The sequence below is a fragment of the Parasteatoda tepidariorum genome, chromosome 6 (assembly GCF_982258835.1).
Source record: "Parasteatoda tepidariorum strain Cologne lab strain chromosome 6, Ptep-v5.0, whole genome shotgun sequence".
Lineage (NCBI taxonomy): Eukaryota > Metazoa > Arthropoda > Arachnida > Araneae > Theridiidae > Parasteatoda > Parasteatoda tepidariorum.
The window spans coordinates 37,297,456-37,313,476 of NC_141760.1; the positions used below are offsets into that span (position 1 = coordinate 37,297,456).

At 34.3% G+C, this 16,021-nt stretch overlaps 2 protein-coding genes across 2 annotated transcripts in view; both read left to right on the forward strand.

Moving 5' to 3' along the window:
* Positions 1-16,021, forward strand: part of LOC139425160 (sulfotransferase ssu-1-like) — a 64,857-nt gene that overhangs the window by 15,051 nt on the left and 33,785 nt on the right. The window lies entirely within an intron of this gene.
* The window catches only part of LOC147807783 (uncharacterized), a 54,789-nt gene continuing 38,842 nt past the window's right edge, over positions 75-16,021 (forward strand). Inside the window, exon 1 of the mRNA XM_087165651.1 lies at positions 75-14,604. Within this exon, the coding sequence (XP_087021777.1) occupies positions 1,989-2,894 (906 nt within the window). The 5' untranslated portion in view covers positions 75-1,988 and the 3' untranslated portion in view covers positions 2,895-14,604. The remainder of the gene's footprint in view (positions 14,605-16,021) is intronic.

The window sequence follows — 16,021 nt, forward strand, 5'->3', positions numbered from 1 at the left end:
AAAAATTAAAGTTTAATTAAATCATATACAGTAAACAACATTTCACTAACTTACTAACTTATACAGGGTTCTTACATGTCTTTCATTTTACAATAGTGATAAAAAATTTACGTTTATGCTAGTTAAAATTTCTTTTTTTAATTTACCACTCTAACGTTTTGATATCTGACACGTAAGACTCAAAACTAAAGCTTAGGAAAGATAAAAGTAAAAAAATATATATATTTGAACTTCATAATTGTATAGTTAACGAAAAATGAGATAATTAATGTAAATTTCTTTTTAAATTTCTTAAATTCTTCTTAAATTTCCTTTTAAAAACGGTTAAAATACCGTATAGTTTTGCATTCATTGTTTTTCAACCATAATAGTTGTAAACGGTTTCAAATCCGTATTCGTAAAAAAGCTCTTTACTGTAAAAATAGATGTTAAGTGGATGGACTAACTGCTGCCGGTTATTTTACGATTACTTTAGTGTAATTCTAACAGTGTACATGAAACCCTCATTGCTTCTTAACTATTAGTTCTCTCAAAACAATATTAATTCTATTTATTTCACTCGATTCAGCATAAAAATGCCTTATGTTCATATCATGTACTCACAAAAATGAAGAATTTGTTGTTTTTGTGAAAAATTATAATAAATTTTTATAATATACCACTGCACTATCTTAACAACGTCAAAGTAATTTCATGCTGATATTAAAAATCGCATTTAATTAGATATTTAAAAAATAGGAAGCATTATTCACATATAAAAATATATAAGATCGTGAATTTCATTAATGTGTTAGTTTCTTTCATGTTTGCAACTTATATATCTGTTATATAAACCAAGAGATCGAAATTCTAAAAATAATGTAATAATACTTTATATAAAATGAAATTATGTAACCTGGCTCTAATCTATGTATTAACAACTCGTCGCTGATATGTCAACTAAAATAAGTAGTAGTTTGCGTTCTGCAACAAATTACAGACTTTGCAAAATTTTTACTTATCAGTAAACTGAATCAATTGTTTTTTGTTTACCCCGATTCAATGTTTCGTTCGATATTTTTTTATCCATTTAGTTTCTTTCCTTTCTCTTATCTTCAACCCTATCGATGAAACGACCGATAAAATGACTTAGTCTACGAAATCAACGAATCGGTAAAACTACCCAGTACACTAAGAAAAAATTTCACAAAATAACCCTGCTGACAAAAGGACTCATTCTGCTAAGTTATCGTCTGAGGATAATCCTTGCTCATAAATGAGCATTGCTTTGTTAAAATTTAGATCTCCGTTATACGCTCCCCACCTAATTGTCAGTTTATTAAAAAAAAAAGAATTTTGTCGATGAAATGAACCAGACCCGTTCATACGATATAAGTGATATTAAAAGTAAAAAAGCATTGAAATAGCCTTAGAGGATGGAGGAGGCGCGTTTCCGTTTAGCCCATGTGACGTCATAGCCAATCAGGGATCGTTTTTGATTGCATCACTTACGGAGGTCTTTTTGGTCAAATGAAATGTTTAATAACTAAATGACTAAACATTTGGCAAAAAAAAAACAACAGATTTTTGGTTTCAGAAAAGAATTTCAAATAAGTTGGGGGATTAAGAGTGAAAAAATATCAAGAGTTGCTGTAATTGTCCATTCTAACGTAAAAAATATCGAATTAGAAATGAATCAGTTGAGTGTTTCATGAGAAAAGGAAATTTAAAAGTTCTTCTTTTCCTGAAATGTCCTTACTCCGAAACTATTCAGCCGATTTTATTCAAGTTTTGTATTTTTCCTTAAGTTGAAATGAACAAAACATTTTATGCCTTACAGTTCAACAATTTTTCTACTGTTATTGAATAAAATAGTAAAAATAAGTAATAGTTTAAAGAATTTGTTGTTGATATGCATATAAAATCTCATTTTTCCTCTCCCTCTCATGTAAGTTGCGCGAGTTGCTTTATTTAATGTAACGACTTCCCGATAGGGGAAATCGATATATATGTTGAAGAAGCTGACTGATTGTTGGTTGATTCGGATGTATTCCTTTTGCATAGCACTGTGTGTGCAAGATATTATTTCCACATATTATGTTTTAATAAACTCTTTATTTGCCGGCATTGCCTCTGTGTTATTCAACATAACAACAGTAGGTAGCAGAGCGTGGCTTACGATCATCATGGAAAAAGACTTAGCTTTTGGAATTCCAAAGTTGACTGGAACTAATTATCATCTTTGGGCCATGAAAATGGAAGTAGTTTTGAATTTGGAAAAACTAATATCGGCATTGACAGAGGGAGCTTCAACTGTAAATTGCAAGTTTGGGAAACTACTAACCAAGATGACACTATCAGACGAACAGGCATTGCGATATGCGGAAGAAAGGAATGCAAAAGCTTTGTGGACAAGAATTAAAACTACCTACACTGGGCTTGAAGAAGATAAAAAGTTTGATGCGGGTGCCGAACTTAAGAGCTTAGAAATGCTGGATTCAGAAGCCGTAAACGATTATATAGCTGGAGCTAAAGGATTATCGACTAAGTGTGCTTCCTTGGAACTGAAAATATCTGACAGAGAATTGGTGTTTTACACGGTCAGGGGTCTAGCTGGAAAATATGAGCGCATAAAACAAGTTTTAAAAACTCAACGAGAAAGGTCGCTAGAAGAAATACTCGAAGTTTTAAAGGAAGAAGAAAAAGATTTACTACAGAAATCCCGTGGACAGAGAAATTCGGAATATAAGTATGTTACTCAGAAGAAGAGTTTACCAAGGAAAATTTTCCACGCTTGTAGACGACCGGGACATATAGCAAGGGATTGTTATTCGAAACATCAAGAAGTGGGAACAGATAGTGGCTACAAACCATCGATCAGTAGAGTAAAAGGTCGTCGAAAACCAAATTTTTAAGAAACATTGGTATCCGATAGTGCTACTCCAGAAAATTTCGCCTTAGTTTCAGTTGAACAGAATGGACAAGTGGACGAATGTTGGATCTTGGATAGCAGAGCCACGTCTCATATGTGCAAGGAAGAACGCTGGTTTGAATCTATAGATGCTTGCGATAGCAAAATATATCAGGCACAGGGGCGTACGCAAGGGGGGGGGTTTAGGGGTTTAAACACCCCCCTTGAACTCAGACAAGGTGAATTTACAAAATAATGCAGACAAAAATAAAAATTTTAATAGAAATTATGCGGGCTATTATTTTTTATTTGCCTTATGCCTACTTTTTTTTTCTCACGTTATTTCGCAGAATACTGAAAAAAAAATTACTATGATAGGGTTGTACTTTTGAAACCTAATTCCCGTGATACTGTTACGGGCGAGCCCCGATTTCTGGTTCCCTTCTGTCCTGCCAGTCGCGATAGTTTTCGAGACTGGCTGGCATTCGCGAGGTCTGGAATCCTAGACGTTATGTCGTCTTTGAGACAATTCGAGAATTTTGTAGATGCGGTAAAAAAAAATTATATGAAAGGGGGAACGGAGTACAGTGGAGTTAGTCAGACTAAGAATTATTTTTGCCGCTTGTCTTTCGGAGCTCGTCGCTAAATCTGTTTTGTTTTGGAGATACTGTGCTCGTTGAAGTTATTCATTCCAGCTCGAAACTTTGAGATCGTAGCTTAGCGGATATTTCTATGCCAATATATATGTATTTATTTTTGCTGTTCTTGGATATTTAGGATGTCAAAACGCAAGAATTTAACAATTTTTAATTACTTTGAGAAAAAATCACGACCTGAAATTAGTGAGGTGGCAGCATCTAGTACCAATGTAAGTTTTTTTGTTGAACAGAAATGTGATACTTCCGTTGAAGAAAACGTTTCTAGCGTAACAAAATCTGATGAATGTGAAAGTGGCTCGCAAAGTGTTACTTCCCATCCATATGACATTGAACTTTTTTCAGAAGATAGTACATGCGAGGATAAAAAACTGGATATATTAAAAAATGTTTGGGAACCCAATCCAGCATTTGTTTTTCCTGAAAAAGGAAAAAGAAAATTGAAATTTCAGTACAAATGGCTTCATCGCTAGAAATGGCTTGCATATTCAGAGGATAAGGGTGGTCCTTTTTGCAAATTTTGTGTACTTTTCGCCCCAAGTGGTGCCGGTTGTGGAAAGCAACCTTTAGGCCAACTGTGCAATGTAAAATTTGACAACTGGAAAAATTCTGCAGAGCGATTTTCTGAACACGAGAAATGTCTTTATTACAAAAAATCGATCTAAACTGCTGGGACATTAAACGATATTTTACTTGGAAGGATGAAACCTGTGAATGAACAAGTTGACAGTGCAGCAAGCTGAAGAAAATTAGAAAATAGAAAAAACATTACTCCAATCATTGAAACCATCCTATTTTGTGGAAATCAAGGTCTCGCTCTAAGAGGACATAAGGATTCGGGAATAATTGCTGAACAACCAGGTGAAGAGAACGACGGAAATTTTCGGGCATTGCTTCGTTTCCGGAGTAAGAACGATTCGACTCTTAAGAACATTTTAGAGTCAAGCAGAAAAAATGCTCAGTATACCAGCCCTCGATTTCAGAACGAAGTTATTGAGGTTTGCAATATTTTAATCCTGCAAAAACTAGTTAGCAAGATTAATGATGCAACTTGCTTTTCCATTCTTGCAGGTGAAACAGCCGATATTGCAGGTATAGAGCAATTATCGTTATGCGTTCGATATGTCGATAAAGAAAATTTTAACATCATTGAACAGTTTTTGAAATTCATTCCGGTGCATGACTTAACCGGAAAAACAATAGCAACAACAATATTAGACCAATTACAGTCTATGAAAATTGATATAAAAAAGTTACGTGGACAGGGGTACGATGGTGCTGCTTCAATGAGTAGAAAAATTAATGGTGTACAAGCCCACATAAGAAGTATTGTCCCATCAGCACTCTATGTACATTGCTCTGCTCATAGCCTCAATTTGGCTATATCAGGTGCATGCGAAATAACTGGCATTAGAAACTGCTTAGGGACAATTAAAACATTATACGACTTTTTAAATACGCCAGAAAGACAGTATGTCCTATCTTCAGCAATAGAGGAGATGGAAACCAGCTCTAAGAGGGAGAAAATTAAACAGCTATGTGCAACCCGTTGGATGGAAAGATACGACTCAGTAACCGCTGTGGTGGAAATTTTCGAGCCTATCACACTACAAAAAATATCAGAATGGAAGGATAAAGAATCAGCTACCTTAGCTAGTTCTTTACTGTGCACAGTATCTAATTGCCAGTTCGTAATATCTCTGTTGTGCATTTACAAAGTATTCACCATAACAATCCATCTTTGTAGATACGTGCCCGCCGTTTATTAAAATCCCTTTCGTTTTATGCTCTTTTGATTTTATTAAGCGGCTGATATTATTAAGAGGCGATTCAACATTTGAAAGAAAAACAAATTTTTTAGATATATTCTAAATGCACACACTTTGAAAGCTGAAATAATGACCACATTAATGCTTTATTTTAACTCATTTAATTATTTTAATAAAGTAAAACCCTACATAAGATTTAAATTTACAAAAGTTTCGCAAAAAACCGATCAATGGTTGCTTGAGTTGTAGTATTTAAAATCAACTTTTCAACATCATTTGAGAGTTTATACAAGTTTTTATAGTTTTCGATATTCCTCCTCTTTGTTCTAAAGCTTGCCGCAGTACATTAAGTGCTTTTCTGACTTCCATTGAAGATGGCACTGATGAGTTTATTTCATCTTCTGAGTCTGATTCCTCCATTTCTTGATGGGAAATAACTTTGCAATTTTTGATGTCTGTAACAATTTTAGAATCAGATTTTTCTCCTGATGTTTGCAGGTTATCCTCATTAGCTACGTAACGTGAAAAGTTCTCGTCCATTTAATTTTCTTCATTACTGATCATTTCTTCGAAACAGTTATGAGTCCCATCTCCATCTCCATTGAAGCTTCACGTTGATTACATTTAGGAAGCTTATCATAGTTTTGCAACACTTCGAATTTATCTTTAAGACTCAAATTCTTCCTTTTCGGCATGCTGATAAAATTTAACACCAAATGAACTTAAAAATGATATGTGCTCTAACTATAATTTATTCAAACGGCTTAAATAATATGGAACGTGTGCACAGACAGTTTTTGGAAATCTATTCATGTTCTCTGTTAAGATAGATAACAAAAGAAACTTCTCTCCCTTCTATGGTTCATTCAATAAAAAGTAAGATAAGAATTCGACCCCCTGTTGAGTGAGATAGGTTTCTCCAAACTTCATTCAAGTCAAGGAATTAACATTGATAAATTGATTTTTATGAACTCGCCGCTTACCACCCACATTTTTCCTTAACTCTTACACTATGTATATCGCAAGAAAGTGCTAACCACACCTGTTTCACAGGTTTGTGAGTAACTGTTGCTTCTTCTAAAAAAATCTTTAAACTTCGAAAAAATAAAATTTTATAAATAAGAACAAAAAAATCTGAAATATTGCACCTGTGATTTATTATCTAGTCAAAATTTTGATTTTAAAAAGCGGCGGCATTGATTTTATTAAAGGATGTTTTTAACATGTATTAATATTGTAACGATTCGGTTCTTGCCGATTTGATTTTATAAAGCGGCTGATTTTATTATCCGGTGATTTTATTAGCGGCGGGCACGACCTACAAAAAACAAGCATAGATTTGATAGAGGCAGTGAGTCTTGCAGAAGATGTCATTAAAGATCTAAAATTAATGCGTGAAAATGCCACTGAAACATTCTCTGAAATATTCAGCTCTTCTTCTCTTATGCTAACAAGCATTGGATCTTCCACTTCCATACAAATCCCTAGAATAACGGGAAGACAGTAAAATCGCGATAATTTTCCCTCATCGACACCTGAAACATATTTCAGAGTTAGTGTATTTATTCCATTTATAGAAAATTTTATAACACAATTAGACTTAAGATTTGTATCGCATCGTGATATTTTGAAAGGATTTCAGTGTCTTCTACCCGCCGATCCTTTCATTTGCCAACCTTCAAACATAAAGGCTTTTGAAGCATTAGGGGAATTTTACGCTCAAGATTTGGATACCTGTAAAGAAAGCCTTAAGTCTGAACTAAAACTCTGGTATAAAAGATTAAAAAGGATTAGTAAAGACGGAGGTAGTGTTCCAAAAACTGCGGCAGATGCTCTTGGAATGTGCAATAAGGATATAACACCAAACATTTTCAAACTCCTAGAAATATTGGTCGTTCGACCTGTTTCAACGAGTGCAAACGAAAGATCCTTTTCGACTTTACGCCGTTTGAAGACTTATTTACGCAACTCAACGGGAAATAATAGAAGGAATGGATTGGAGCTCTTAGGCATTCATAGAAAATTTACCCCATCTGTAGAAGACATTTTAAACGAACTTGCAAAAAAAAAACCTCGTCGTTTGGATATTACTGTATAAATCAATAAATTTTTAGCGTGTTTGTACACTGGTTTAATTCCCTATTAGTTGGTAAGTTATTTTTTGGTTAAATTCATTGGTTTTCTATGGAATATTCACATTTATACGGTTATTATTCAGGTAGCTGTTAGAGTATGAGTAGTTTTTTCTGGCTTGATTAATTCCTACTTTTTAATAAAAATAAAATAAAGGAACCGGAACTGTTAAAGCTATTTCACCAAGTAATAATAATGGAAAAATTATAATTAGTAATGTATTGTATGTACCAGAATTACGTCATAATTTACTGTCAGTTACATGTTTAATGGAAATAAAGGTATAATGTTAAATCATATTCAAACTCAGTATTAATTATTGCTCCTATTGGACGCTTAATTTTGAAAGCTTTGAATGTGAATAAAAAATTAGAAGTTAGGCTAAAACCTAATGTTAATAACGAGGTATGTTTTTCTGGGTGTAACAAAGTTAAAAATAACGCTGAAATAAATGTAATTTGGCATAAAAGATTGTGTCATTTAAATGCTGATTATATGCGTAAAATGTCTAAAGTGTTAAATTTAGAAATTGTCTTGTGAATCATGTAATATTTGTAAGATTACCAGAAAACCTCGTTTTAGCATTTTAACTCCTCAAAGCTCAATAACTTTAGAATTAATACATGGTGATTTGTGTGGACCATTCCCAGTTAAGCCTTTAGGTAATTCAAGATATTTTTTAATATTAGTAGATGATTTTTCTGACATGTATTTTACTTATTTTCTTAAGAACAAAACCGAAGTATTTGATAAAATTGTAAGTTTTAAGCTGAAATTTGAAAATTTACTAAATAAGAAAATTAAGAAATTTCGTAGTGATAATGGTTTTGAGTTTGTAAATAAAGATCTTGAGTTTTATTTCACTGAATGCGGAGTTACACATGAAAAATCTGTACCGTGCAACCCAGAAAGTTTGGGTAAAGCTGAACGAGCTAATAGAGTTTTGTTAGTTAGAGCTAGATTATTAATCTATGATAGTAAACTTCCTTTAAATTTTTGGGCTGAAGCAATAGCCTATGCAACACATGTTACTAACCTAACTCCTCGAAAAGGTAAAACTGAAGTTCCAAAAAAAAATTATTCTTTAACAAAAAGCAGAACTATAAATGTCTACGTGTTTTTGGATCTACAGTATACTATCACGTTCCTAAAGCTTTAAGACACAAACTTTCTATTCCAGGTAAAAAGGGTATTATGTTGGGATATTCGAATGAAAGAAGAGCTTATCGTATTTACGACCCCGAAAGAAATAAAGTAATCAAAGAGCGTTCAGTAAAATTTAATGAGAAATTATTAGGTAGTAGTAATTTGTTCGGTTAGGATAAATCTAATGACATCAATGGATTTTTTAATATCCAAACTAACGTAGAAGACCAAAATACAAGTTTTGAATTTCCACTGGATATGAAGGATAGCCGAGATTTAAGTGAAACTAAAACTCGTGGTCGTCCAGTAGGTTCAACTAAAGAAAAAATTAGGGCAAAATGAGCAACGAATAACTGAAGACGAAAACAGGTTACTACAGCAAGGTGTACGTCGGTCAGACAGAATAAAGGAAAAAGCAAGTTCAAACTTAGTAACTAATATTCCAAGTAATTTTGATGAAGCTAAACGTGATGAAAATTGGTTAAAATGGGAAAGAGCAATGAATGAAGAATTAAATTCTATTCACGAACACGATGTTTGGGATCTAGTTGATAAACCTGAAAATGTAAAAATAGTTAAGAGTAAATGGGTTTTTACTATGAAAGAAAATAAATACAAATCTAGGTTAGTAGCAGCAGGTTTTAATCAAGTAAAAAATCGTGATTATTTAGAGTCTTATTCACCCGTGTTTGTACCGAATCTTTGCGTTTGTTGTTAGCATTACCTGCCAAATTAAATTCAGAAGTAAAATTTCTAGACATAAAAACTGCCTATCTTTATAGTGATTTAGAAGAAACTGTATATATGGCTATTCCCCCAGGTTTTAAACATTTGTATGGGGAAAATAAAGTATGCAAGTTAAAACGTATTCCTTATGGATTACCCCAATCCGGTCGAAATTTGCATTTACATCTTAAACGGGAATTAGAAAAGCTTGGTTTAAAACAGCTAGCTTCGGATAATTGTATTTTTACTGGAATAGAGAATTCTAAGTATTTTTATATTGGAATATACGTAGATGACTTCATAGTTATTTATTCAGACTTGCAAATGTATAATGATATAGTGGGAAAATTATATCGGATATTTGAAGTGAGGGAAAATACAGAGAATAAATTCCTAGGTATTGAAATTAATAAAAGTGAAAAGGGCATAATTTTGTCTCAAACTGAATATATAAACTATTTATTGCAGAAACATGGTATGTTTGATTCTAAATGTGTAAAAGCACCAATCGTAGGAGGTGAGGATAGGAGTTTTAATTGTTCAGACGAAATGGTTAACCAAAAACAATATCAAGAACTAATAGGGGAACTTTTATATCTCTCGAACAGAACACGACCAGACTTAGCATTTGTCATGAGCTACTTATCTCAATTTAATCATAAACCTGAGAAATGACATTTTAATTTAGCTAAAAGAGTGTTGAAATATCTCAATGGTACAAAAGATAAAAAATTATTTTTTAGTAACAAATCAGGACTTTTGAATGCTCATGCCGATGTAAGATGGGGAAATTGGCAAAATTATTAAAGTAGAGTATGTGCAAACGGACGAAATGATCGCGGATTTCCTAACTAAAGCTGTAACTTTTGACAAGTCACTGTTTGACTGTGTCACAAATAAATTTAATTGATTAATTGTTAATAAGTTTAAGTTGTATGAGAAATTAGTTTATTTATGTTTTATATTTTGTGGAAAAATGTGTATTTATTCGCAGGGGGAGTGTTGTTGAATCCCATTTTCCCTCTCCCTATCAGGAAAGTTGCGCGAGTTGCTTAATTTAATGTAACGACTTCCCGATAGGGGAAATCGATATACACTCCTCAAAAGTGAAATTGCAACACCAAGAAATAATGCACGTAGCTACATGCAAATTTCAGGAGCGATAGTATTGAAATGGATATGCAAATTATTAAAAAAACAGACTAATAAAATCATTATAAAGCAATTTATTCAATATCTAATGTGGCCACCTCTGGCAGCTATACAGGCCTCAATCCGGCGAGGCATGCTATCAATGACTCCATTGATGGTTGCCTGAGGTAACCTTTGCCAAGCCACATCCACTGCTGTGCGCAGATCATCGATGGTTTGCGCCATTGGTCCTCTGTTCATGCCACGTCCAATGAGATCCCATAGGTATTCTATGGGATTCAGATCTGGAGAGGCTGCCGGCTAGGGAAGGATGCCAAATTCAGTCAGGCTGTTAAGAGTTCGTCGTGCGACATGTGGCATGGCATTGTCTTGCTGGAATACCGTGTTGGGTGCACCCTGCAACAAGGGCAGAACAACGGGATACACAACTTGTGTGACGTAGCGGTCCGCTGTCAAACTGCCGTGAATGTGTACCAGGGGCGTTCTGCGATCAAACATTATGCCACCCCAAACCATGATGGTCGGTGTAGGACCGTTGTGACGCTCGGCGTAATGGGCTGGTTCGTAGCGTTCTCCGGGTCGCCGCCATACCCGTCGACGGCCGTCATTTCTCCACAGACAGAAACGAGATTCCTCAGTGAACAATACCCGATGCCATTGGATGGTCCAGGTACGATGACGATGACACCACACCGGGCGTTTAGCCCTCTGTAAAGCGGTCAACGGTATCCTTGTTGCTGGTACCCGTGCACGTAACTGTACTTCATGCAATCTGTTGCGCATGGTTTCGGTGGGCACAGATCCGCCTGCTCCTGAAGGCACCCGGATTCGGTTGGCACGTGCCGTGGAGAAAGGGTCTCGAATAGTCAACTGGCGAATACGCCGGTCTGTGCGCTCTGACGTGCACCTGTGCGCACCACTTCCTCTTCGGCGTGAACGTAGACCTTCCTGAATCCATCGTGTGACACAACGTTGGATGGTACTCACGTTGTGCCCAACACGAGTTGCTATTGCGGGCAGCGACAAACCAAGTTCATGGAGTTCGATAATACGGTCGCGTTCCCCGGTCGTTAACTGATGGTAATGAGCTCGCCGACGTCTCAGAGGCATTTTCTACGCTTTTTCGAAAGTCGCAAATGCTACGCAAAACCTCTGATGCCGTTTATGAGAAGGGAAAGTTGCTGGCCTTTATAGCCCGAATATGCGTACCACGTGATCAGATGCGTGCGCAAATTTAATCATTTGCATATCCATCTCACTACTATCGCTCCTGAAATTTGCATGACGCTACGTTCATTATTTCTAGGTGTTGCAGTTTCACTTTTGAGGAGTGTATATTAGTTGAAGAAGCTGACTGATTGTTGGTTGATTCGGATGTATTTCTTTTGCATAGCACTGTGTGTGCAAGATATTATTTCCACATATTATGTTTTAATAAACTCTTTATTTGCCGGCATTGCCTCTGTGTTATTCAACATAACAACAAAATTATATTTAAATGAAAATATCTTTGGATAAACCTATAAAACACAATCATGAAGCAAACGAGGTTTATGATTGTGTGCAAAATGCATTTGATCTGTTTAAATAGTCCCCAACGATCTAGTGAAGAAAATAAAATTAAAATTATGAGGCATAATTTTTTGACAGCCAACTATTTTTCTAAACTATTGAACAGCACCCCCTTTCTATTTTGAGAGCAAAGAATCCAAATAAATTGAAAAAAAAAAGGCATGCTTATTCAAGGAAAGTACGCTTGTACTGTCACACAAGAGCACCGAGGTATCGAACATACTAGAAGGTGGAGGTATTTTATTTTATAACTATCGTTGAACAGTCAACCCAATTTTTTGGGTTTACGACTACTAATGTTCACCTCCGTAGCCTTGCAATTTTGAACCCAGTCAAGAAGACAAGGGAACTCCTGGATCAAGTATTGGGAGAAATTTGCCTACGTGGACGACTTTCTGATGGAACTAACCCGAATTTGCGTTTCAAGGTGGGGAAAACCACGAAAATTTCCCACAATCAGCCTGACTGCAAAGGGACTCTAACCCATGATCCGTCTACCACTGAGGATATTTTACGTTAGCACTGTGGTCGGTGGAACCCGGATGCGGAATTTGTATCGACCAGCCATCGCTGGGATTTAAACCCGATTTATCTCATTGGAAGGCGAGCGCTCTATCCCCTGAGCCATCACGGCTCAAGTGAAGGTATTGTCCGTATGCAATGGCCTGCACACTCCTCGGACATGAATCTTATTGATTGCACGTCCTCCCCGAACTGTGTAAGACCTGATAACCGCCTTGAGAAATGTATGGGGCAATATCATCCAAGGATACCCGATAGTGTATTGGGCATCTTAAATAATAGATTTAAAGCATGGGTAAGAGCCCGATGATATCCTATATCTTACTGTGAGATACCCATACCTATTTAATTCCCATTTTTCGTGGCTTTCCTGCAATCTACTACTTAGCATATTTTTTTTATATTTAATTTTCTTATTTTTCGATGTGACAATATTTGTACTTTGATGCAAGCTTTGTTAGTTTTTGGTGAAAGCTTTGTTGCTTCCTTCAGTAGCCGTCAAGGGGTGTATAGTGGAATATATGAATGTTCATTTTAGGCCAATATTGAATAAATAAAGCAATAACAGTTGAGTTTCCAGGAAATAATGTGCAAATCATTGAAAGTAAATTTAGATTTTATTAAGTATAATTTGAATCAGATAGTGGCCACATCTTCAACCAAAATAAGAAATCCCTTAAAGGGATGAAATAATAATACTCTCTATTGAGAGATCATAAAGCCAGAACAACATTTCTGACCGTTTAGAAAATTTAGACTGGGAGGCCCTTAAAGGGTTCCCAGCCTCCACAAATTTGAAATTAAAAGTGAATATATTTACTCTCAACGGACAGAGAAAGAGTATGGGTAGGAGATCCAAAATTTGGCGATTTATCATAATATATCATAGCCAAAAACAAAGCCAACTAGCATATCCACATGGGTTTAAAAGAACACCTTGGCGATCACGAGTCGCCAACAAATTTATGTGAATTCTTATAACCATGCAACCGAAACATTTTAGCCGTTGGAAAATTAGAATAAAAAGTTATAAATAGATTTTTGTTTTCGATTATAGGGGACAGTGAATTAATATGTCTGCTTAATAATGAAATGAAAAGAAAGTATCCGTTACATTGATCTGGAAGAGAAGAAATAAATATTTTATGTTCGCTTAAAAAGATTAAGTTTTTGATTTATTTTAAAAGTAATTCTTCCATTAATAAAAATAAGCTTAAGTAATGAAGGATATTTTAAAAGATAGAAAATAAATATGTGTATGCCAATTCTGGCATCACATGTACCATTTTGGATTATAATAAATGCCCATTGTCTCCACTAAATATGTACTACGTTTCATTTCTTCAATTAATGTCTAATATTAATTATTCCAAAAAATGTAACTGTTCTTTAGTTGTTTCCTGTTATCGTATAAGAAGCGTATAAGAAGTACTCCTCAAGTAAAATAAACATAACATTTTAGTATTCTTCGGTTCTTATTTGAATCCCCCATTTCAAATGCCGTTTCAAAATTGTATAAATCCTAAGTAGGATTCGAGACATAACATCGTTCATATTTTTTACATGCATTTGATTTCTTAGTTTTGCTTTTGTTGAGTTCATAACGTTAACCCCCCCAGCATAGTGGCCAAAATGCAGTAGTATAACTGCAGTAGTGTGTACTGAGCTTCACAGTGTCGCATACAATTGCAGATGATTTTTTTATTCGAAAAGCAATAATCTTTACCTATTTCACAACCCTTCATGGGGAACTTAAGCAATTTTTAAACAATTTCCATTCCGTGAGGAGCCCTTTGAGGAAATCATGCACTTTACCCAAAAGTGAAAAAATAAAAATCAGCTTTATTTACTCTTTTGCAGCTGCTCGAAAATGCATCATCAGTTGCCAATAGAAAATTTTGTTTAAAACATTTTCTAGACTTTTCTAGTTTGCCAGAATCGAAAAACCTCTTTTTGTAGATCTCGTATTTTGGCAAGTATGAACGTACGTTTGGGTCTGACTGCGACATTTTGTTGATCGGTAGCAAGAATCCTGGAAGTAAGTCAATGACTAAAATAATAATTAATTAAAATTATTTGCAAGAGAATTTTGAAGTTGTTTATTGTTCTTATTTTTCTTGCTTTTATTCATTTTTTGTGTTTTTATTTGCTTTTTTCTTCAAAGACTATTTTCAAAAAGGACTATTATATTTCAAATTTTTTTTTGTGTTTTACTTGTTTGAGTGAATTTTTTTTATGAGTGTGCAAAACGTATTTACTTTTTTCGACAAATTCTTTTTCCCCCTAGTTTTGGACATCTTAAGTCAAAGTTTTCCAACTTTTGAACCAACGAAGCGGCAAAAGATAATAATTTAGACTTGTAATATTTCTAAAGCTTCCTACTGATGGAAGTAAACAACTCTTTTGCACTTTCTCTAAACGATCTATGATATTGAAATTTACAATAACTTTTAAATAAAAGGAAATTTTGAATTTTCCTCAACAACTTACGAGAAGTTCATAAATGAAAATGGCCCTTCAACGGGTCTAATTTCAACTCTGTAACTGTATTGTTAATTGTAGAATGATGTTCAGGGTTGTTTATTACTGCAAGTTCAACAGTTAATAACCTTCGTCCCAGTTTTCGCGGATTAATTTTTTTATTTCATGGAACTAATTGTACGTTTTTCTACACACCTTTGGAATTCTAAATTTCTGAGTCATTTAGTTTATGATTAAAAAAAATATAACACAGCACAAAAATAGTAGACATAAATTTGCACTTAGAATTGCATTAACTTTCGAACAAATTGCTCTTCCGAAAGAAAAAAAAATTCGCTTTAAGTTCATAAATGAAACTGGTCATTTTAGTACGTCAAATTTTCAGTACATCAAAGCATTTCTGTACTTACGCATGGCATGTTTTATCACAAGTTTAACAGTCAATTATTATCCAACTAATTATCAATTGTAAACAATTCATTTTATCCTGTCGTGTTTCTGTAAGTTTTTCTACACCTCTTCATAACATCTAATTTTTAAGTCTCATAGTTTTTGAGCAGCAAAATAAAATGTAGCGTGAAGACAGAACAGCATGGCATTTTTGTATATGCTAGGAGGCTCCAGCCTCCTAGCACACTTCTGATTCATTCCTTACTCTTTGTCTTACTCTTAAAAATCAATTTTTTTTAAAAGAGAAAAGAATATTATTTTGGTTTATAAAATACATGATTATTTAAATTATTTGTAAGAACATATTAATATGTTAATCATAACAAAATGAAGGCTGATGTGAAAAATAATATACTGAACTTGAAAAAAATACAAAAACTTAAGAATACGAAATGAGGCACAGTAAAATATAACATTACTTTTAAGAAAACAAAACAATAACCTTATATTGCAGAACCATAGCCCTTCAAATAAGAAATTTTTTCTAACTGTTTTGAGTCTTGCAAAAATTTTGCTATAAGTGT